This window comes from Ranitomeya imitator, chromosome 2, assembly GCF_032444005.1.
Source record: "Ranitomeya imitator isolate aRanImi1 chromosome 2, aRanImi1.pri, whole genome shotgun sequence".
In the NCBI taxonomy this organism is placed as follows: domain Eukaryota; kingdom Metazoa; phylum Chordata; class Amphibia; order Anura; family Dendrobatidae; genus Ranitomeya; species Ranitomeya imitator.
Window position 1 is genome coordinate 37085134 of NC_091283.1, and position 25027 is coordinate 37110160.

The 25027-nt window shown below is 44.7% G+C and overlaps 1 protein-coding gene across 1 annotated transcript in view; it reads left to right on the plus strand.

Annotated features, from left to right (window-relative positions):
- The first annotated feature begins 10228 nt into the window (after window positions 1–10228).
- MSH5 (mutS homolog 5) overlaps window positions 10229–25027 on the plus strand; it is a 74718-nt gene continuing 59919 nt past the window's right edge. The window contains exons 1-5 of the mRNA XM_069755449.1: window positions 10229–10300; window positions 15301–15424; window positions 19474–19554; window positions 20042–20113; window positions 20570–20691. Coding sequence (XP_069611550.1) covers window positions 10229–10300; window positions 15301–15424; window positions 19474–19554; window positions 20042–20113; window positions 20570–20691 — 471 coding nt within the window. The remainder of the gene's footprint in view (window positions 10301–15300; window positions 15425–19473; window positions 19555–20041; window positions 20114–20569; window positions 20692–25027) is intronic.

Sequence of the window (25027 nt, forward strand, 5' to 3'; positions counted from 1 at the left end):
ACTGATGTAGCCACCGGGCACAGACCCGTATATCACTGATGTAGCCACTGGGCACAGACCCGTATATCACTGATGTAGCCAACGGGCACAGACCTGTATATCAGTGATGTAGCCACCGGGCACAGACCCTTATATCACTGATGTAGCCACCGGGCACAGACCCGTATATCACTGATGTAGCCACCGGGCCCAGACCCGTATATCACTGATGTAGCCACCGGGCACAGACCCGTATATCACTGATGTAGCCACCGGGCACAGACCCGTATATCACTGATGTAGCCACCAGGCACAGACCAGTATATCACTGATGTAGCCACCAGGCACAGACCAGTATATCACTGATGTAGCCACCGGGCACAGACCAGTATATCACTGATGTAGCCACCGGGCACAGACCCGTATATCACTGATGTAGCCACCAGGCACAGACCAGTATATCACTGATGTAGCCACCAGGCACAGACCAGTATATCACTGATGTAGCCACCGGGCCCAGACCCGTATATCACTGATGTCATAGCTCCGTAGCCACCGGGCACAGACCCGTATATCACTGATGCAGGCCACTGGTTTGTAGCATGTCATACAACTCCCTATTGATTGTCTGCAGCGTTTATCCCAGGAAAGATGATGCAAAAAAACCCCTAAAATAGGAATATTTGTTTTTTTTTTAATGCTGCATTTAGAGGTAACTCTGTTATTTCCCATGAAGTGCATGGGTATTTTCCATATTGTCCTCATCTACACACACAGCGCTATACATTTATCAGTAAAAATCAATGTTCTGTAGGTTTCACGGACCAGACAAAGTCTGAAGTCTCTCCGAGGGGTCACTTACTATTCCTGTGATGGTTTACAGGTGTTTCATGTCCTGCGTTCCCATATTAATATCTGAATGTCTGTTATAGTGAATTGGAGAATATTACGTTTTACAGACAATAGGCCTCAATTATTTACACTAGCCCTGTTGCTTGTACCATCCAATCCCAGCTCAAGTTTCAGTTCTTAAAAATTATATTCTCCGTAGATGGATATTGTCGGATAATTCTTGAAAATAAATTTACTTTTATAATTTACCTTTTATTAAAATGTGCAACTGTTCTTGGGTTATTATCACTTTTCTTTTCTTTACAGCTCGTTGCCTAGGAGACCGACCACCATTGTTGTCTAGCCACTGATCATTGCACTGAAGCTTAGAAGGTAACCGTAAGTTCCAGCGATCACATCTATATACACAGCAGTGTTTGTAAGCTCATTAGAAAATAGGTTGTAAGCACTGTGCTTGTTCTGCTACTGATACTAAACTATAGTGGTGGTCGGTCTCCTAGGTGACAAGCTGGAAACAAAAGTTGGCTGAAAATTTTGACAAAAGGTAAATTGCAAAAGTACTTATTTTCACAAGGACTATCCAACAATGGCCATTTATAAAGATGGGAATAACCCTTTAAAATTATTCTTATGCGTAGTTTGCTATGGTCTTTGGTAAAACTTGTTATGAGGCCTGGATTTTTCTGGGCTGATAGGCAGATTTGGTAGCGGGGTCCCATTCTTTCTGTCATGAGTGTGTCACGTCCTCCTGGGAGACCTGGGGTTAAAAAATCACTATGTATTGTGAATCACAGATCTTCCATTTAGCCTGTGTGCTTATGTCCCATATTAAATGGATTTGATTTCCTTTGGTGCTGAGGAAGTTAACGACCCCTTCTATGCTAGTCAGAAACTTACGGCTCCATTTTCACCTGCTTCTGATCGGGTCATTACCTCTCCCTATAAAACCTGTCCAGACCTCCTCTGTCTTGCCAATGAAAGCTTTGCTTCCTAGCTTTTTGGAGACATTTGCTAAATAGGAGTTCGTTGTTGCTACTGGAGATTGTTGCGCGCTGTTTTTGTGGGTATGCTTTCCTCATTGTCCTATTGACATTTGACTTTTACATTCTTATCCTTCCCTATATACCTCTTTACCTTTGGTGCGTGTTTGTATATGCATTTCTTTCTGTTATTCCTGTTTTGTCTTTGTATCTTGTTTACCTTATATCTCTGTTCTATGCCTCATGGGGTGGTGGAGGGGACAGATCAGGGGTTAACAGGAGCACAATAAGGTCGGAGACTCGGGCCTCTCTACCTTCAAGAGTACCCCCGGGACAGGGATAGTTAGGGTCCCAGTTCCAGACATAGTTTGAGGCCCCCCTTCGTTACAGAAGACCATCACAGTGTGACACTTTCCTTCTAGATCTAGTTTTCTCTCAGTTGCCCAAGATTCAGCCTAACGACAGTTCAGATAACAGCTATGTAATGTATATGGCCATGTGTAAAGTCTCTGTTGGTCAAGGAAAATTTTCCATTTTCCACTGTCCACTGTTTTAGGATTTACCTCTTAGGGGTTTCTTGAGAAATGTTTCTGGGCAACTGCCTAGTTTGGCAGACCTGAACACTGTCCCTGCACACAAGATTGTCCAGTTCCTGCACTTATAAGATCCCCCAATCTACTCCCTTTAGGACATTATTATCCTATAACTGATAGTCCGGAGGGGAATAGTGAAAATCTCAGTACAGTGTTGTGGAATATGTTGGCTCTATATAAATATTGGAGTAAATGTATCAATATGATAAAGGCGTACCTGGCCCTTAATCTTGTGTGTTGAAGCCACCACCCTTTTTCATTGTTGGACCTTGGCCTTTGACTATTATGTCATACCTGCTAACTTTCTAGATTGTTTTTCCCATTACCATGGCCCCCAATTAGGATCACAACTAGTGATGAATGAACGTGCTCGGCTAAGGCGTTATCCGACCATGCTTGGATCGCCCCGTCAGGGCAGCGGGGTGCTCGGTACCGGGTCCTGCGGTTCACAGGGGAATGTCACGGTGGCTGACCCTGTCCGTGGCCCTGGGACGTCCGTGTAAAAGGGAAAGGTCTTTAAAGGGATAGAGTTTGTGTTCATGACGCCACATGCGGTATTCGGTCAGGGTGACCAATGCTGCTTTAAGGGGTCCACTGGGGTGTTATGGCAGCTAGATGGTACACCTTCCCACAGGTGAAGGATGTCCAAAGGGCTTCCCAGTATGTAGATGGTGGATGGTGAGAGGCGCAGAGAAGAACGAGGACACAAGGTTGCAGTCTCTTTACCTTTACTGAAGACTTCAGCATCCACAGTCCAGGGCACCAGATCACAGGGCAGGCAGAGTCCGGCCGCTTTGGAGGCAAGTCCAGGTGGAAATCAGAAGCCTTCCTTTGCGCTGCAGTGTTGTAGTCCTTTACTGCTAAGCTTCTCATAAGGTCCTCACAACTGTTGTAGATGTTATCGATGTTATGTCTCTCTCTCTGTCCCCCGGATAGGATAGGACAAACCCGTATGACCGGTGGCTTGAGGCGGTTTATTGGGACTCTATCATGCCCCAGCCTCTAAGGGGTGCCACCTTGCCTCCTGGGTATTGGTCGGACAGCTAACGTGAAATTAGCTGTCCTGCCAGTCTCTGGAGCAAGGCATAAAGATCATTGCTCCCTCGGTGTTCCGGCTACTGGGCTTCTGCGCCTCAGAATGAGGCAGCCTGTGTAGGGCAGAACTCCTCTGATATCCACTCCTTTGCTGCGACTTCTTTGCACGCTTGCTGCAATACAGTTCTGTCTTCGATGTCTCTTTCTGGGAGCTGCAGCTCTAAGGGCATGCTCAGCTCCGTCTCCTTCTCTCTCGATCTCTGACAGGATCCCACCCCTGCCAGGGACCAACTACCTGAGCGAAGCTCAGCCAGCAACTGACTAACTTCCTCTACAGGTCACCAGTTTTACCTAAGTGTGGGGAGTGGCCTAATAAATAAGAGCAGAGCTCCCCCTGGTGGCCTGGAGTGTGAAACGTGTTGCATGTTTGTGATACCTGGATGAAGTTGTCCTTCTTTGCCTCCAAACGTAGCATCACTCTCCCCTAGAGGAGAATGATATTACTGCAACGACCAGGACCCTGGGGCGCTGCATGCTTGGGTCATAACTGAGTGCCTTTGGGGTGCTCTAATAATATGTTCGAGTCCCTGCAACTGGCTGTTCGACAGCCGCAGCACATGCAGGGATTGCCTGTTAGAACAAGCCGTGACACATGCAGCCGCGGAAACTCGGACATATTATTCAAGCACGCCGAGGACACTCGGTTAGCACCCGAGCATGGAGAATAACACTTTATCCGAGCAAGTTCGCTCATCACTTGTAATAACCCATTCAACTCCCGCATTTTCCAACCGCTTGAATGCTGCGTCTCAGTCTGTCGACAAGGCATCTCGGCGGTATGTAGTAGAAATATTCAGGCAGTTTTCTGAGGTGCTTAAAGAAATTTCTAGGAGAGAGGAAGATCTTCCTTTTTTTTCTTGAAACCTCACATATATTGTGGGTGATTTGACCAATATGATCACACTGTTTACAAAGATCGTGAACTCATTTGCGCCAATTATTTGCTTTTAAAGCTCATCGCTAAGGGCAGATAGATATGATGTGAGATTAGTTGTAGAGATACTTTGGCATAAAGATTTTGGTAGAGCGTTAGGCTGGGTTCCCATTGCGTTAATGGGAAAGCGCTAACGGACAGCGTTGCACGGCGAAATTAACGCCGTGCAACACGTCCGTTAGCGCGCCCATTCACGGCAATGGGAACGCGCAGCACTAGCGCGTGCCAAGTTCGGCACGCGCTAGCGACGCACCGGTGTTTCCTGGCGCGCCGCAGACGCTGCTTGCAGCGTCCGAGGCGCGCCCGCGGTCCGTTCCCCGCTCTCGCAGATCGGGGATCTGCGAGAGCGGGGACGTTACCGCGACCCCGGGACGCGGCCCCATTAAAAACATTGCGTTAGCGCAACCCGCTAGCGCTAGCGCTAAACGGGTTGCACTAACGCAATATGAACCTAGCCTTACCTCTATATGACTCATGTTTTCTGTGTGACGGGAATAATATTGGCACTACGCTTTCTCCCGCGACACATATTCCATCGCACAGTTTATCATCATCATTCAAAGTCGCTCTCATGTTAATTTCATACAAAACCAATAGAAAATAAATCTGTGGACAGAAGGAGAGCCTCCCATGTCCAGGCAGACACTGCGCTTGACTTATGGCTAGTTCCATATGGCGGTTTAATAGGGCCACTGATGTGGCGGCACCTTGATCCAGGCATTGATAATATAGCTGATACTGTTGTATTGACAACACATGGCGCTATCATGTGGGTACTGTACGGCGGCATTTTTTGTGCTCTCTCTACAGAATTGCAGCATTTTAAAGGACTTGTCCAGTCTAAAAAAAAACTGTTCAGAATTTAGCTTTATAGAATAAGATTAAATCAAGGGGCACCATTTTCTGGTTAACCTCTCTAGCCCGATTTTCGGTCCTGTTCGGATGTGACCCGAGTAGTGTCTAAAGGGGGCTGCTCATCTCATTAGCTAAACCAGCCTCCTCATCTCTTGCAGAAAGTTCATTCTAGACAGAAAAGTTGGTTATTGATTGCAATGAGTATTCAGCTGGCTCACTGCTAGATTTGGGAATCCAGTAGGATTCCCATGATTTTTCACCCAGTTCACATTACAGGAGCGCGTGCTCAGGAACACTGATTATAGTGTGGCCGTTTGGCACACTCATGGCGGAGCAGCTGTACAAGCAGCTGACGTCTCCTGCCCGGTCCTTATATATGGCTATTAATAGGCACATCCGTCAGGCGAACGTCACATCAAACAAGCATCATAGCTCCATTAGGTATTAAGAAAGGGCACATAGTGATCCCCTTGAGCTGTCGACAGGATATAAGACAAATGTTTGACTTCTATACATCACCTCAGCAGTACTCTGTCCCATGGATGTACCCTTACCCTGAAAATGAGCACTACTGGGACTACAACCTTTATCCAAAATGGACCTTTATCCAGCCTTGTCCCAAAATAATTGCCTTTCATAAATACTTAGTGACCAGACAATGGTCACCTACCTGTATTACACTACAGTTTACTTTTTCCTTTTGTCTCCACCTGGCTCAGACCGCTACGACCGCTTCTTCCAGTCATAACTCTTCTCTGCAGAGTTTGCTGCCCAGATAACTTTGATTTTTCAATATCCTCGACATCCTCTACACAAACTTGTGACCGTACAGTATCAAAATAAAATAGTGCTGCCTTTGTCTTTTATCCTACATAGTTTTATAGTGCCCTTCACGTATGACAAACAATAAATCCACACAGTAGCAATGCAGTGCTAGTGCCCCCCAGGCAGTAAGGATGCAAAATTTTTGCCCCACACTAACAATGACTAATTGGGCCCCCATACATTAATAATACTACTTAGTGTTCCACATAGGAATGATGCCCCCTTAGTGTCTAACACACGCTAATGATGCCCCCTTAGTGTCTAACACACAGTAACGATGCCCCCTTAGTATCTAACACACAGTAACGATGCCCCCTTAGTATCTAACACGCAGTAATGATGCCCCCTTAGTGTCTAACACACAGTATTGATGCCCCCTTAGTGTCAACACACAGTAATGATGCCCCCTTAGTGTCTAACACACAGTAACGATGCCCCCTTAGTATCTAACACACAGTAATGATGCCCCCTTAGTGTCTAACACACAGTATAGATGCCCCCTTAGTGCCCATACTTGATATTGTTGCCCTCTTTGTGCCCCAGAAATGTTACCACTCATTGCCTTCCACACATGCATAGTATCCCTTAAAAAATGACTATACAACTAGCTCCATTTCCATCACAAAGACAGCCTGTGCATTGGCAAATGCGATGGCATCGCCAAATCGTGCCGCCTGCAGTGATGCCATTGCGCCTGCCTGTACCAAGCTGGGTGCTCGCATGACAATTTTTGTGACATAGTACTGATAGGGTATTCAAAATAAATGTATATTTTTTTTATTTTGGCCATTTTTTTGTGGTAATAAAAAAATAGTAGAAAAAAAGCAAAATAAAAAAATGACACCAAAAACAAGTATAACAAAAAAGGGTATGAAATATTTTTTATTTTTTTTAGAATCAATAAAAAAGAAAACCACAGAAGCTGTACGTGAAGGAGCCGATGTCCGACCCCTCACAGGCAGCGCTGTGCCCCCCGCTCTCTGCTGTGTAGTGCGTCCATTGCAACCGAAATGGAAGTAAACATGGCGTCAGTCATGTGACCCCCCCACAGATGTCATGTGACCAACTGGCATTCACTTAGCAACCAGGTTTCATGACAGAACTAGCGCTGCTGGGTCACATGACACGACATGTGACTGCCGCCATCTTTAGTCAAGGTGTGTGACAGGGAGAGACGTCGCCTCCATTCCTCTCCTCTTGTCTGTGTGTTTTGTTTTGTTTTTTAATTATCTTTGTTAGCTACGTGACAGAACCTGCCATGTTAGACAAGACCTCTTTCCTTCCTAACCGCACCTGTTTACCACTCATATTTCATAAAAGTGGTGTCATATTGCAAAACAAATGAACTTTTTTAACGCAAAAGTTATTTTTTTTTCCAAAAATTCCCTGAAAATGTTGCACAATTTAACGCGAGGGGAATTTGTGGGAAGATTTTCACAAATTTTTTTGCACTCCTAGTAATCTTATTTCTCATGAACGGCCGCCTCAGAAGTAATGGAATTCCAGCCACCACAAGGGGGCGCTCTCTGCATGTGGATTTATATGGTGTCTGCAGGGAGACCATCACCGCCGAAATTGCTGCCTGACCCTGAAAACCCTAATGGTTAAAAAAAAAATTGCAAAGTGCTTGTAATAACAAGGAACTTTGTCATTTACCTCTTATTAAAAATCCCCTTTATTCTCAAGTGCGGAAGGATTTTTAAAAAAATACTTTACTGCTTGTTGCCTAGGTTACCGGCCACCTCTCGTGTCTACCAGCAATAATGCTAAAAATGATCTTTTATTTAATTTATTAAAAAGAACTATATGGTCAATGAGACACATAAGACTTAGGCCGGTTTCACACGTCAGTGGCTCCGGTACATGAGGTGACAGTTTCCTCACGTACCGGAGACACTGACACATGTAGACGCATTAAAATCAATGCATCTGTTCAGATGTTATTGTTTTTTTGCGGACCGTGTCTCCGTGTGCCAAACACGGAGACATGTCAGTGTTCGTGGGAGCGCACGTATTACACGGACCCATTAAAGTCAATGGGTCCGTGTAAAACACGTACCGCACACGGACGTTGTCCGTGTGCCGTGCAGGAGACAGCGCTACTGTAAGCGCTGTCCCCCCCACATGGTGCTGAAATCGCGATTCATATCTTCCCTGCAGCAGCGTTGCTGTAGAGAAGATATGAATAATAGTGTTTAAAATAAAGATCTGTGTGCCCCCCGCCCTCCCACCCCCTGTGTGCCCCCCCGCTGTTCTGAAAATACTCACCCGGCTCCCTCGTTGGCTGTCGCTGCTTCCTGTCCTGGCCGCACCTTCTACTGTATGCGGTCACGTGGTGCCGCCGATTACAGTCATGAATATGCGGCTCCACCTCCCATAGGGGTGGAGCCGCATATTCATTACTGTAAATGAGCGGCCCCACGTGACCGCATACAGGAGAAGATGCGGCCAGAACAGGAAGCAGCGCCAGCCAACGAGGGAGCGAGCTGGGTGAGTATTTTCAGAACAGCGGGCGGGCGCACAGGGGGTGGGAGGAAGGGTTTTGGCACATAGATCTTTATTTTAAACACAATTATTCATATCTTCTCTACAGCAAACGCTGCTGCAGGGAAGATATGAATGGGGCTTCAGCACCAGATGCAGGTACGTGTGGTAACCAGCACGGTGCGTGTGGTACCCAGTGGGCACACGGACGGCACACGTGTGCCGCACGTGTGCCACACTGATGTGCCACAGAAACGTAGGGGCACACGGACACGGATAATTCCGGTACCGATTTTTTCCGATACTGGAATTATCTGCACGTGTGAGACTGGCCTTAACTAAATCGAGTCTTAAATTAGGGCCGTGATATCTGATTGACCACATAGATGCTTTTAATAATTTAAATAAAAGTGAATATTTAGCGTCATTGCTTATTGGTGCCGCTATTATTGGCTGGGACCCAGCGCTGGTTTATCTCTTGGGGATGGCACACAATACACCCATGTAATGATTGCCTAATTCTGGGTGAGGCAGCCCCTGGGGGGACTGTGCAATACACCCAAAATGAGCGCTGTAAAACACTAATAGTAAGAAAAGTAGGCAGGAAAATTAGATATTTAGTATCTTAATAGGATTTTATGAAAAATATGATGACTGCTAGAAATATTTAGAGCGACAGCCTATGAAAAAAAAGGAACGAAGTATCCCAAAAATCGGTATTAAGAAGTGAGAAGGCATCATATATATATATATATATATATATATATATAACAATATGGAACATTTTATTAATTGCTCACAAGGTAACAACAATTCCAATATACATTATGTAAAAGATGAGTTAAATCCCCTCCCATGATCCTAACCAAAGTCAGATGCTTTGCATAAAGTGTCGGGGATAGTGCAGAATGTCCGTCCTGTTATAGCCCCGACGCACGTTTCGCGTGGTGGGCTTCCTCAGGGGGCTGTGTGATATTTAGAGCGAGACTCCACCTTTCCAGATTCCTTAAAGGGGTTGTATCAACTTAGCAAGTTATCACCTTTCTAAAGGACAACATACTGATCTCTGGGGGTCCCACTGCTCCCGCGAACCTGGCACATGGGGATATTGTGTATGACAGTAAATGGCTTAATTTAAACTGGGAACTAAAGCTCAGTGGAGGGTCTCAGCGGTGTGACCCCCAATGATCTGCATCTCTCCTGTGGATAGATGATAACTTGATAAGTTGGAACATCCCCTTTAAGGGTGTGTTCACAAAGGATAAAAAAAGGTGCAGTACCAGCAAAGGGGATGTGAGCAAAGCTAGCCATACACCTGAGATAGCTGTCGGCGAAACGTTCAATCAGCCGACCGCTATTTCTCCTGACTCTGCCATACCTCAGCTCGGCCCCTCTGGCAGCGGCTTATCTCCCCTGTAAAAAGAAAAGGGTCGGGCATTGAAATTCTCCAGGAGAATCAGGAGGCCGTCGTCCCCCACACACATCAGGTCGGATCAACTTTCATCTAATGTGTATGGGGAGCTTAATATTCAATTTTCAACAATCTTTGCTTAATTCATTAATATTAGATCATTGATTAATAATTTAAAAATAACATACTTTTATTTTTTTCAGGCTGCGGATAATCTCCAATGAATCACTTGCAGACGATGACAAACGTTATAATTGACGATTCTCAAGAAGAAGAGGAACCACCAGCGGAGGTCATTATTTATATATCGTAGGAGGAACTTAAAGGAGTTTTCCAGTTCGGAAAAACCCATGTCCCCTGGGTGCAGTTTAATATAAAAAACAAGCAAACTGTGCTTTACTCACCCTTCCCAGGTCCCACAGCTGAGTTGATGGAACAACAGAATAGACTCAGTACTGGACATGGGGAGGGGAGTAGAGACCCCCTTTTTTTTCTATAGATCTAAGCATCCACATACATATATGTCCTCCCCCAGAACTGCATTCATTTAAGCTCTTAAGAAAGTAGATATTGCATTTGACAAGCCACACAATGTTTCTATGGTGGTGTTGAGCATGGGAGACCACCGCTCCATTCACTGTCTATATGAATGATGGCCACATGCACACTACTACTCCATTGTCACAGATACTTTGGGTTCCCCCCGGCTCCTGTCAAGAACTATGGGGTTCTCAGCCACCAGACCACAGTGATCATAAAGGGGTCAGCTATCCTGATTGTTTATGGGACAACCCCTTTAAGTGATTTCAAAAAAGTAGGTTCGGTATTAATGACAGTGGACACCTTTGTTCCAGCACATCTGCAATGAAAAAGAAGCAACTTTGCAAACAGTCGATCTCAAATACTCTATCACCATTTTGGGTCTACATCTGCTAGGCAGAGCTATGTATCTCCATGGTAACAGACAACAAACAAATCCTGAGTAGTCTGATCCTGAAATCATACTGACTTCCCTACTTCTTCCTCATATACATTTAGTATATTACCACAGAGGGGAGAAATAGAAGGGAATATGAGTGCGGGATCAGACCGGACGGGCTGGCCTTCACTCCCTAGGGCGCCCATGACCCTATCACCAGTTCACTCGTTATCCTTCCTTGGCTCACTATTGGTAGATGCTAGCTTCTACATATAGAGAACAATTTAAAAGACATTCCGTGTACTGGAAACATGCCACAAGGCCTGCCGTATAGCAGAAACACCCCACAAGACCTGCCGCATACCAGAAACACCCCACAAGACCTGCCGTATACCAGAAACACCCCACAAGACCTGCCGTATACCAGAAACACCCCACAAGACCTGCCGCATACCAGAAACACCCCACAAGACCTGCCGCATACCAGAAACACCCCACAAGACCTGCCGTATACCAGAAACACCCCACAAGACCTGCCGTATACCAGAAACACCCCACAAGACCTGCCGCATACTAGAAACACCCCACAAGACCTGCCGTATACCAGAAACACCCTACAAGACCCGCCATATACCAGAAACACCCCACAAGACCTGCCGTATACCAGAAACACCCCAAAAGACCTGCCGTATACCAGAAACACCCCACCAGACCTGCCGCATACCAGAAACACCCCAAAAGACCTGCCATATACCAGAAACACCCCACAAGACCTGCCGTATACCAGAAACACCCCACAAGACCTGCCGTATACCAGAAACACCCCACAAGACCTGCCGCATACCAGAAACACCCCACAAGACCTGCCGCATACCAGAAACACCCCACAAGACCTGCCGTATACCAGAAACACCCCACAAGACCTGCCGCATACCAGAAACACCCCACAAGACCTGCCGTATACCAGAAACACCCCACAAGACCTGCCGCATACCAGAAACACCCCACAAGACCTGCCGCATACCAGAAACACCCCACAAGACCTGCCGTATACCAGAAACACCCCACAAGACCTGCCGTATACCAGAAACACCCCACAAGACCTGCCGTATACCAGAAACACCCCACAAGACCTGCCGCATACTAGAAACACCCCACAAGACCTGCCGTATACCAGAAACACCCCACAAGACCTGCCGCATACTAGAAACACCCCAAAAGACCTGCCGTATACCAGAAACACCCTACAAGACCCGCCATATACCAGAAACACCCCACAAGACCTGCCGCATACCAGAAACACCCCACAAGACCTGCCGTATACCAGAAACACCCCACAAGACCTGCCGCATACCAGAAACACCCCACAAGACCTGCCGTATACCAGAAACACCCCACAAGACCTGCCGTATACCAGAAACACCCCACAAGACCTGCCGTATACCAGAAACACCCCACAAGACCTGCCGCATACTAGAAACACCCCACAAGACCTGCCGTATACCAGAAACACCCTACAAGACCCGCCATATACCAGAAACACCCCACAAGACCCGCCGTATACCAGAAACACCCCAAAAGACCTGCCGTATACCAGAAACACCCCACCAGACCTGCCGCATACCAGAAACACCCCAAAAGACCTGCCATATACCAGAAACACCCCACAAGACCTGCCGTATACCAGAAACACCCCACAAGACCTGCCGTATACCAGAAACACCCCACAAGACCTGCCGCATACCAGAAACACCCCACAAGATCTGCCGTATACCAGAAACACCCCACAAGACCTGCCGTATACCAGAAACACCCCACAAGACCTGCCGCATATCAGAAACACCCCACAAGACCTGCCGTATACCAGAAACACCCCACAAGATCTGCCGCATACCAGAAACACCCCACAAGACCTGCCGCATACCAGAAACACCCCACAAGACCTGCCGCATATCAGAAACACCCCACAAGACCTGATGTATAATGGGAACACCCCACAAGATCTGATATATATCAGGAACACCCCACAAGACCTGAGGTTTATCAGGAACACCCCACAAGACCTGAGGTATACCGGGAACACCCCACAAGACCTGAGGTATACCGGGAACACCCCACAAGACCTGAGGTATACCGGGAACACCCGACAAGACCTGAGGTATACCGGGAACACCCGACAAGACCCGAGTTATACCGGGAACACCCGACAAGACCCGAGGTATACCGGGAACACCTGACAAGACCCGAGGTATACCGGGAACACCCGACAAGACCTGAGGTATACCGGGAACACCCCACAAGACCTGAGGTATACCGAGAACACCCAACAAGACCTGAGGTATACCGGGAACTCCCCATAAGACCTGAGGTATACCGGGAACACCCCACAAGACCTGAGGTATACCGATAACACCCCACAAGACCTGAGGTATACCCGAAACACCCCACAAGGCCTGATATATATTGGGAACACCCCACAAGACCTGAGGCATACCGGGAACACCCCACAAGACCTGAGGTATACCGATAACACCCCACAAGACCTGAGGTATACCGATAACACCCCACAAGACCTGAGGTATACCCGAAACACCCCACAAGGCCTGATATATATTGGGAACACCCCACAAGACCTGAGGCATACCGGGAACACCCCACAAGACCTGCCGTATACCAGAAACACCCCACAAGACCTGATGTATAATGGGAACACCCCACAAGACCTGAGGTATACCGGGAACACCCCACAAGACCTGAGGTATACGGGAACACCCCACAAGACCTGAGGTATACCGGGAACACCCCACAAGACCCGAGGTATACCGGGAACACCCCATAAGACATGAAGTATACCAGAAACACCCCACACGACCTGCCATATAACAGAAACACCCCAAAAGACCTGGCATCTACCGGGAACACCCTAAAAGACCCTTCGTATACCGGGAGCATCCCGCAAGACCTGCTGTATACAGGAAACACCCCAAAAGACCTGCCATATACTGGGAACTCCCTGTAAGACCTGCGGCATACTGGGGACACCCTAGAAGAACTGCTGTATACTAGGAACACCCTCACAAGACGTGCTGTATACCGGGAACACCCTACAAGACTTACCATATACAGGGGACACCCCATAAAACCTCTTGCATACTGCAAACACCCCAAATGGCCTGCCATAAACTGAGAACACTTCACAAGACCTGCTGTATACCAGGGATGACCAATAAGACTCGCCATATACCAGGGACAACCCACAAGACCCGTCATATACCAGGTGCAACCCACAAGACCCGTCATATACCAGGGGCGACCCACAAGACCCGCCATATACCAGGAACACCCTACAAGACCCGCCATATACCAGTGGCAACCAACAAGACCTGCTGTATACCAGGAACACCCTACAAGACTCGCCATATACCAGGGGCAACCCACAAGACCCGTCATATACCAGGGGCAACCCACAAGATCCGTCATATACCATGGGCAACCCACAAGGCCCGTCATATACCAGGGGCAACCCACAAGACCCGTCATATACCAGGGGCAACCCACAAGACCCATCATATACCAGGGGCGACCCACAAGACCCGCTGTATACCAGGAACACCCTACAAGACCTGCCATATACCAGGGACAACCCACAAGACCCGTCATATACCAGGGGCGACCTTCAAGACCCGTCATATACTAGGGGCTACCCACAAGACCCGCCATATACCAGGAACGCCCTACAAGACCCGACATATACCAGGAACACCCTACAAGACCTGCCATATACCAGGGATAACCCACAAGACCCACCATATACCAGGAACACCCTACAAGACCCGTCATATTCCAGGGGCGACCCATAAACCCGTCATATACCAGGAACACCCTACAAGACCCATCATATACCAGTGGCGACCCATAAGACCCATCATATACCAGTGGCGACCCATAAGACCCATCATATACCAGTGGCGACCCATAAGACCTGCCGTTTTGCAGATGATGTGACCACGTTGTCTTGTACTCGTACATTTTTTCCTACGTCCAATACATCAACTTCAATAACGGATTGTTCCCTTGCTGCCTTATCCATCCCGCTCTGGAGAGGCGCCATTGTCATCGGATAATGTTCCTCACCTCAGCTGTCAGCGCTGATCTGTCACCAACCCCGGCAGCAATGTTGGTGACAGATTTGGTCATTTTAACCCCAGTTGTGCTGAAATTACGTGTCTCCTCCCTGATAATGGAAAACGTTTTGTTGTCATTCAAGAAAGTCAAACATTGACCAGAAGTAGCAAATATTTTTTTTTAATTCCTTATTAGCTCTGCTGCCATTGTGAATGGTACTAATATTGGACACTACGTCTGTACTGCAGATATACCTGAGTGTATTATGGAAGTCCGGCCAGCTGGCGGCTGCATTTTATAACTCTGGCGACTGCTCCGTTCACTTCATGCCGGACACTGCGGAGACAGAACAGCTGCGCCTGCTTAGCAGAGGTTGGTGGCATTTACCCTTTTCCCTTTACCTGATATCTGGGGATGAAAAAAGTGTTTTTTTTTTTAATGACTCCTGAAGGTCCTTTATGATTTTAGAGGGGCACAATGGGACTAGTAGAAAATTGGTGAAAAAACAAAGTCTCATGTGTCACGAAAAAAATGCAAAAGTTATCTAAATAACCAAACGAGGAAAACCTTTATTACATTCAAATGCATTATTAACAGGGGAAAATAGTCTGCTCAGGAACCAGTTAAAGAACATTCTACCTTTGACACACCTTGTAGTTTTTAGGAATTTTTTAGGTCCTTTATTGTGTATCCATACCATACCGGTCAGAGTCACATATTTCTTATGCTAGGAGCTCTAAATTCCCTAGAACCATCGTAATAACTAAAACCTTGGCCACTAGGGGGAGCTAGGAGCTCACCGCATACAGGTCCAATATTGAGTGCAATGTATAACGTGTATGCAGTTGTCTCCCCCTAGTGGCCAGAATTATAAAGCATTATTTTGGGAAGATTTAGTGTTCTGATATCAGAAAAATGGATAAAAAAATATGAAAACCTATTTTGCACTGAATATTCAATCTGTTGACAAATGGAACTAAAAAGTAGACATTTCCATTAGTATTGACAAGTCGTCTAATAGCAGCACTTCATCACAGTGGCTACATTGTCAGAAAACTCTTCACATTACTGAGCTCCATCCTTGTGTCCATGAGAGAGTAAGAGAGTATCAAAAAGGAACGGGCTTCATTAAAACGAATGGTATCCCGCCTGCTGCAATGGATGGAGGGTTCAGTAACATCAAAGAATGACCGAAAAAAACGAGAAGAGGTGTAACATGAGAGCAGAATTATTGTGAGGTCCTCCAGAAAATTGAAAACAATCACAGAGAAAAAAAAAGCAGAGATGATGACCTGCTGAAGCCTCCAAACAAATGCACCAGCAGGGCGCATCGGACACGATTAATGATGGCAAAAACACAGCTGCAAAAAATACCGATGAAACAACCACTTTCAATCCAGTGTTGGCTGTTTGGCATTAGTGCGCAAAAAGATAAGAGATAATATTCTGTATGTGGCGTTATTCACACAGGCAATGCAGAGCATCTGGTTTACAGCCTATTACTAACACACATACAGGCCCAGTGCTTTCTCTCTGTGATTTTGATGATCTATCTATCTATCTATCTATCTATCTATCTATCTATCTATCTATCTATCATCTATTATCTATCTATCTATCTATCATCTATTATCTATCTATCATCTATCTATCTATCTATCCCACATCTATCTATCTATCTATCATCTATTATCTATCTATCTATCTATCTATCTATCTATCTATCTATCTATCTATCCCACATCTATCTATCTATCTATCTATCTATCTATCTATCTATCTATCTATCTATCTATCTATCATCTATTATCTATCTATCTATCATCTATTATCTATCTATCTTTCTATCATCTATCTATTATCTATCATCTATATATGTATCTATTATCTCTCTATCATCTATCTATCTATCTATCTATCTATCTATCTATCTATCTATCTATCTATCTATTATCTATCTATCTATCTATCTATCTATCTATCTATCTATCTATCATCTATCTATTATCTATCATCTATATATGTATCTATTATCTCTCTATCATCTATGTATCTATCTATCTATCTATCTATCTATCTATCTATCTATCTATCTATTATCTATTATCTATCTATCTATCTATCTATCTATCTATCTATTACCTATCTATCATCTATGTATCTATCTATCTATCTATCTATCTATCTAGCTATATATCTATTATCTCTCTATCATCTATTTATCTATCTATCTATCTATCTATTACCTATCTATCTATCTATCTATCTATGTATCTATCTATCTATCTATATATCTATTATCTCTCTATCATCTATTTATCTATCTATCTATCTATCTATCTATCTATCTATCTATTACCTATCTATCTATCTATCTATCTATCTATCTATATATCTATTATCTCTCTATCATCTATTTATCTATCTATCTATCTATCTATTATCTATCTATCTATTATCTATATATCTATTATCTATCTATCTATTACCTATCTATCTATCTATCTATCTCTCTATCTATCTATCATCTATCTATCTATCTATCTATCTATCTATTATCTATCATCTATATATGTATCTATTATCTATCTATTATCTATCTATCATCTATCTATCTATCTATTATCTCTCTATCATCTATCTATCTATTATCTATCTATTCTATCAATCTATCTATCATCTATCTATCATCTATCTATTATCTATCTATCTATCTGTCTATCTATCTATCTATTATCTATCTATCATCTATCTATCTATTATCTATCTATTCTATCAATCTATCTATCATCTATCTATCATCTATCTATTATCTATCTATCTATCTATCTATCTATCTATCTATCTATCTATCTATCTATCTATTATCTATTATCTCTCTATCTTTATTATCTGTCATCTATCTATCTATCTTTATTATCTGACATCTATCTATCTCTATCTATCTATGATCTATCTATCTACAGGTGCTTCTCACTAAATTAGAATATCATCAAAAACTTTATTTATTTCAGTTCTTCAATACAAAAAGTGAAACTCATATATTATATAGCGTCATTACAAACAGAGTCATCTATTTCACATGTTTATTTCTGTTAATGTTGATGATTATGGATTACAGCCAATGAAATCCCAACAATGAAAACCCAACAGTCATTATCTCAGTAAATTAGAATACTTTATAACACCAGCTTGAAAAATGATTTTAAAATCTGAAATGTATGTTCAGTAAATGCAGTCAGTACTTGGTCAGGGCTCCTTATGCATCAATTACTGCATCAATGCGGCGTGGCCTGGAGGCGATCAGCCTGTGGCACTGCTGAGGGGTTATGGAAGCCCAGGTTGCTTTGATAGCAGCCTTCAGCTCGTCTGCATTGTTGGGTCTGGTGTCTCTCATCTTCCTCTTGACAATACTCCATAGATTCTCTATGGGATTAAGGTCAGGCGAGTTTTCTGCTCATCAAGCCCAGTGATACTGTTGTGTGTAAACCAGGTATTGGTACTTTTGGCAGTGTGGACAGGGGCCAAGTCCTGCTGGAGAATGACATTTCCATCTCCAAGAAGCTTGTCGGCAGAGGGAAGCATGAAGTGCTCTACAATGTGCTGCTAGACGGCTGCGCTGACTTTGGTCTTGATAAAACACAGTGGACCTACACCAGCAGATGACATGGCTCCCAAACCATCACTGATTGTGGAGACTTCACACTAGACCTCCAGCAGCTTGGATTGTGGCCTCCACTCTTCCTCCAGACTCTGGGACCTTCATTTCCAAATGTAATGCAAAATTTACTTTCATCTGAAAACACCTTGGACCACTGACAAAAGTCCGGTTCTTTTCCTCCTTGGCCCAGGTAAGACGCTTCTGGTGTTGTCTATTGGTCATGAGTGACTTCACACAAGGAATGTGACACTTGTAGTCCATGTCCTGGACACGTCTGTGTGTGGTGGATCTTGAAGCAATGACTCCAGCAGCAGTCCACTCCTTGTGAATCTCCCCCAATTATTTTGAATGGCCTTTTCTTAACAATCCTTTCAAGGCTGTGGTTATCCCGGTTGCTTGTGCACCTTTTTCTACCACACTTTTTCCTTCAACTCAACTGTCCATTAATATGCTTGTATACAGCGCTCTGTGAGCAGCCGGCGTCTATAGCAATGACCTTCTGTGGCTTCCCCTCTTTGTGGAGTGTGCCAATGACTGCCTTCTGGACATCTGTCAGGTCAGCAGTCTTCCCCATGATTGTGGAGCTACTGAAACAGACTAATGGACCTTTATAAACGCTTAGGAAGCCTTTACAGGTGTTTTTGTTAATTATTCTAATGTACAGAGATAACGACTTTTGGGTTTTCATTGGCTGTAAGCCATAATCATCAACATTAATATCTGTAATCTAATATCTCTCATCTTCCCTTTTCTTCCCCAGTGATTGCCGATCTGCAGCCGCGATGTATCGTGACCAGCGCAAAGCAGGACCAGCATTTCTCTGACTTCCTTCAGACGTTGAGTAATGTCATCATCTTCCAGAATCGCTTCTTACCACGTATTTCTGATAACGTTACTCTGAGATGAGAATAAATGGCGGCTTTTGTGCCTCTCTCATCCGCGGGCCGTGTCCGGTATTGCAGCTCAGCCTCGTTCAGGATGGTGTCACTGTACCGCTAATATGGCGCTGATCCCAGACACGGCCTGTAGCCAGAACGCTGACTGTACATGCTGGTCTGGACGACATCTGTTCTTCCTGATTCTCCCATATACACGTATATGCCTTCTCAGCTTCATTGAGCGTGCATGTGTTTTCAATCAGCACCCTCTACTCACAGCTTATCTCCTCCCAGAATAAAAAGATTGGGCATGTTGAAATTCAATATGCCTAATCATTCATTTTCCAACCTTCAGTATGCCCTATAGACACAAAATCTCCAGTTTTGGCCACCATTCCTGAGACGGGTGACTTTCCGCCTCCTAACGCTGCTTTGTTTCTCTCATTCTAGAGCCGACTCCAGACGGTGCAGCTGATGGAAGATTCACGGCCGAGATATGTCTATTCTCACGGGTGGACTTTGGTAATCAGTCACAGCATTCTGCCTGTATCCTACCCATCGTCCGGGGTTGTTATCATCATAGGAGCCACTCAACTGGCTGAGGCCATCAATTACCGCTGCAGCTAATCAGCGCTCACTGATTGGTTGCAGCGGTTACATTATTTCAAAGCTGGAAGAAGCCACCAACCAATATCATCTATGGTGAAATAATGGTGTTTAAGCTGCACCCCTAAGACTGATCCCATTAATGGTCACTTTTGGGCAGGGGTTCTGTTTCTAAAAATTCAGGACGGTCCTGACAATTGGGGGATATTGGCCCATTGTCTATTGCCCCTTCTGTTCTCATTGTGAAAGGGGTAACATATATACCCCCAGATGAAGCTGCACCATTTCTCCGTCATTATATCAGTATATTGCAGAATTTCTGATCAATATGAAGAAATAAATTTTAGAAATTGTGTTTTCCTCTTTATTCAGCCCTCCCGATCTGTAAGCAGAGGGTCCTATCGGGACATTTCTCCATGCTGCCATCCAACCTTACAGAGGCGGAGAAGATTCTGCACCTCTCCTCCATCATACCCTTTGACTGCCCTCTGATGGTGAGAACAGGAATCGCAGCTCATTGTCTTTCGCTCCCTTCTCCAATTATCCCCTGTTAAAGAAAATCCGACCCGATCCGGGCAGCTCCGTGTCCAAAAGCTAATAACAGGCCGGGATTATGAATGAAATCAATGACATATATTGCGGGCTGACCTAGTTATGAATTCCCCAGTGTTGTACGTGCCAGGCACTGTGCAGACGTACTGCTGGATTAGGAAAAGCCGCTGAAGGTTGTAGATCATGAAATGTATAAAAGGCACAAAAAAGCCGAAGCTGTATTATAACTAGTCACCCATGAGTAAAGACTAAATTATTCCTATTGTTGGAACTATTGGTAATTTTTCACCTTAAAGGGAATGTGTCATCAGAAAATGTTCACATTCGTCACTAGGCCAAATAATCTACTATATAATTGTCTATGGGTCACTTCCGTCTTTCTGTCTGTCACGGATATTCATTGGTCGCGTCCTCTGTCTGTCATGGAAATCCAAGTCGCTGATTGGTCGTGGCAAAACGCCCACGACCATTGCCACGACCAATCAGCGACGGGCACAGTCGAGCGGCAAACTGGCCGCTCCTTCCTCCCCGCAGTCAGTGCCCGCTCCATACTCCCCTCCAGTCAGCCCTCACACAGGGTTAATGGCAGCGTTACCAGACCGCGTTATGCCGCGGTGTAACGCACTCCATTAACGCTGCTATTAACCCTGTGTGACCAACTTTTTACTATTGATGATGTGTATGCAGCATCAATAGTAAAAAGATCTAATTTTACAAATAATAATAATAATAATTAAAAAAAAAAGTGATTCTCACCTTCCGAGGTCGCGCGCTATACTCGGCAGTGCAAGCGACAGGTTCCGATGCCAAGGATGCTATGCAAGAAGGACCTGCCATGACGTCACAGTCATGTGGCCGCGATGTCATCACAGGTCCTGCGCTCATACCAACTCTGGGACCGGAAGCTGCCGCGTGCACCGCACACAGGCGCCAGGACTTCAAGGGGCCTTCGGAAGGTGAGTATATGTTTATTTTGTTATTTTAAGTCTTTTTTAACCACGCATATAGTGCCCACATTGCTATATGCTACGTGGGCTGTGTTACATACTGCGTGGGCTCTGTTATACACTACGTAGCTGTGCAATACACTACGTGACTGTTATATACTACGTGGGCTGTGCAATATACTACGTGCGTGTGCAATATACTACGTGGCTCTACAATATACTACGTGGCTGACCAATATACTTGTAGATTGTGAGCCTTCGCGGGCAGGGTCCTCATTCCTCCTGTACCAGTTATGACTTGTATTGTTTAAGACTATTGTACTTGTTTTGTGGAATAAATGGCGCTATAACAATAAATAATAATAATAATATACTACGTACCTGTGCAATACACTACGTGGCTATGCTATATACTATGTGGCTGTGTTATATGCTACATAGCTCTGCTATATACTACGTAGCTATGTTATATACTACGTTGGTTGTGTTATATACTACGTCACTGTGCAATATAGTACGTAGCCTGTGCTATATACTACCTACATATTCTAGAATACCCGATACGTTAGAATCGGGCCACCATCTAGTAGACTCATAATTCATGACTTTTAAGCAGTCTCATTATAATCATAGACAGGATTACAATGACTGATAACACCTCTATATACAGTAGATAACACAGGATCCACCATTCACAATAGGTGATATCACAGCTCACCTCCTCCTCCTGTACAATGACTGATAACACCTCTATATACAGTAGATAACACAGGATCCACCATCCACAATAGGTGATGTCACAGCTCACCTCCTCCTCCTGTACAATGACTGATAACACCTCTATATACAGTAGATAACACAGGATTCACCATTCACAATAGGTGATGTCACAGCTCACCTCCTCCTCCTGTACAATGACTGATAACACCTCTATATACAGTAGATAACACTGGATCCACCATTCACAATAGGTGATGTCACAGCTCACCTCCTCCTCCTGTACAATGACTGATAACACCTCTATATACAGGAGATAACACAGGATCCACCATACACAATAAGTGATATCACAGCTCACCTCCTCCTCCTGTACAATGACTGACAACACCTCTATATACAGTATATAACACAGGATCCACCATTCACAATAGGTGATGTCACAGCTCACCTCCTTCTGTACAAGGACTGATAACACCTCTATATACTGTAGATAACACAGGATCCACTATTCACAATAGGTAATATCACAGCTCACCTCCTCCTCCTGTACAATGACTGATAATACCTATATATACAGTAGATAACACAGGATCCACCAGTCACTATAGGTGATGTCACAGCTCACCTCCTCCTCCTGTATAATGACTGATAACCCCTCTATACACCGCTGATTACACAGGATCCACCATACACAATAGGTGATGTCACAGCTCACCTGCTCCTCCTGTATAATGACTGATAACACCTCTATATAGAGTAGATAACACAGGATTCACCATTCACAATAGGTGATGTCACAGCTCACCTCCTCCTCCTGTATAATGACTGATAACACCTCTATATACAGTAGATAACACAGGATCAACCATTCACAATAGGTGATGTCACAGCTCACCTCCTCCTCCTGTACAATGACTGATAATACCTCTACATACAGTAGATAACACAGGATCCACCAGTCACTATAGGTGATGTCACAGCTCACCTCCTCCTCCTGTATAATGACTGATAACCCCTCTATACACGGCTGATAACACAGGATCCACCATACACAATAGGTGATGTCACAGCTCACCTCTTCCTGTACAATGACTGATAACACCTCTATATACAGTAGATAACACTGGATCCACCATTCACAATAGGTGATGTCACAGCTCACCTCCTCCTCCTGTATAATGACTGATAACACCTCTATATACAGTAGATAACACAGGATCCACCATTCACAATAGGTGATATCACAGCTCACCTCCTCCTCCTGTACAATGACTGATAACACCTCTATATACAGTATATAACACAGCATCCACCATTCACAATAGGTAATGTCACAGCTCACCTCCTTCTGTACAAGGACTGATAACACCTCTATATACTGTAGATAACACAGGATCTGTTGTGAATTCCGCTCTTGGGCTCCCTCCGGTGGTTGTAAGTGGCACTTTTGTGAGTTCTGCTCTTGGGCTCCCTCCGGTGGTTTTAAGTGGAATGGCTGCTCCTTGGATTTAGCAGTCAGCAGCTGCTTCCACTGATTGTCTATTCTGCTCGGCTATTTAGCCTGGCTCTTTCCTTCAGCTTGTGCCACTTGTCAATGGTTCCTGGTTGGATTCACATCTCTTTGGATTTCCCTGTTATCCTGACCAGTTCAGCAAAGCTAAGTCCTTGCTTGCTCTTTTCTGTCCACAGGTTGTGGACTTATCCGTTCTGTGCTTTCTATGTTTGTCCAGCTTGTCAGTATGAATTAATTCTGTGTAGCTGGAAGCTCTGGGAAGCAGATTTACCCTCCACACCTTTAGTCAGGTGTGAAGATTTTTGTAAACTCTGTGTGGATTTTTTGTAGTGTTTTATACTAACCGCACAGTATTCCATCCTGTCCTATCTATCTAGCTAGACTGGCCTCCTGTGCTCATCCTGGTTTCATTCTGTGTATGTCTTTTCCCTCTCCACTCACAGTCATTATTTGTGGGGGGCTATCTATCCTTTGGGGATTTTCTCTGAGGCAAGATAGTTTTCCTGTTTCTATCTTTAGGGGTAGTTAGTTCTCAGGCTGTTACGAGGTGCCTAGGGAGTGTTAGGAGCATCCCACGGCTACTTCTAGTGTTGTGTTCAGCTTAGGGACTGCGGTCAGTACAGGTACCACCTCCTTCAGAGCTCGTCCCATGTTGCTCCTAAACCACCAGATCATAACAAGGATCCACTATTCACAATAGGTAATATCACAGCTCACCTCCTCCTCCTGTACAATGACTGATAACACCTCTGTATACAGTAGATAACACAGGATCCACCATTCACAATAGGTGATGTCACAGCTCACCTCCTTCTGTACAATGACTGATAACACCTCCTATATACTGTAGATAACACAGGATCCACTATTCACAATAGGTAATATCACAGCTCACCTCCTCCTCCTGTACAATATAATAATAATAATAATAATAATTTTTATTTATATAGCGCCAACAAATTCCGCAGCACTTTACAATTAAGCGGGGACATGTACAGACAATAAATTCAGTACAAGTTAAGACAATTTAAACAGTGACATTAGGGGTGAGGTCCCTGCTCGCAAGCTTACAATCTACAAGGAAATGGGGGGGACACA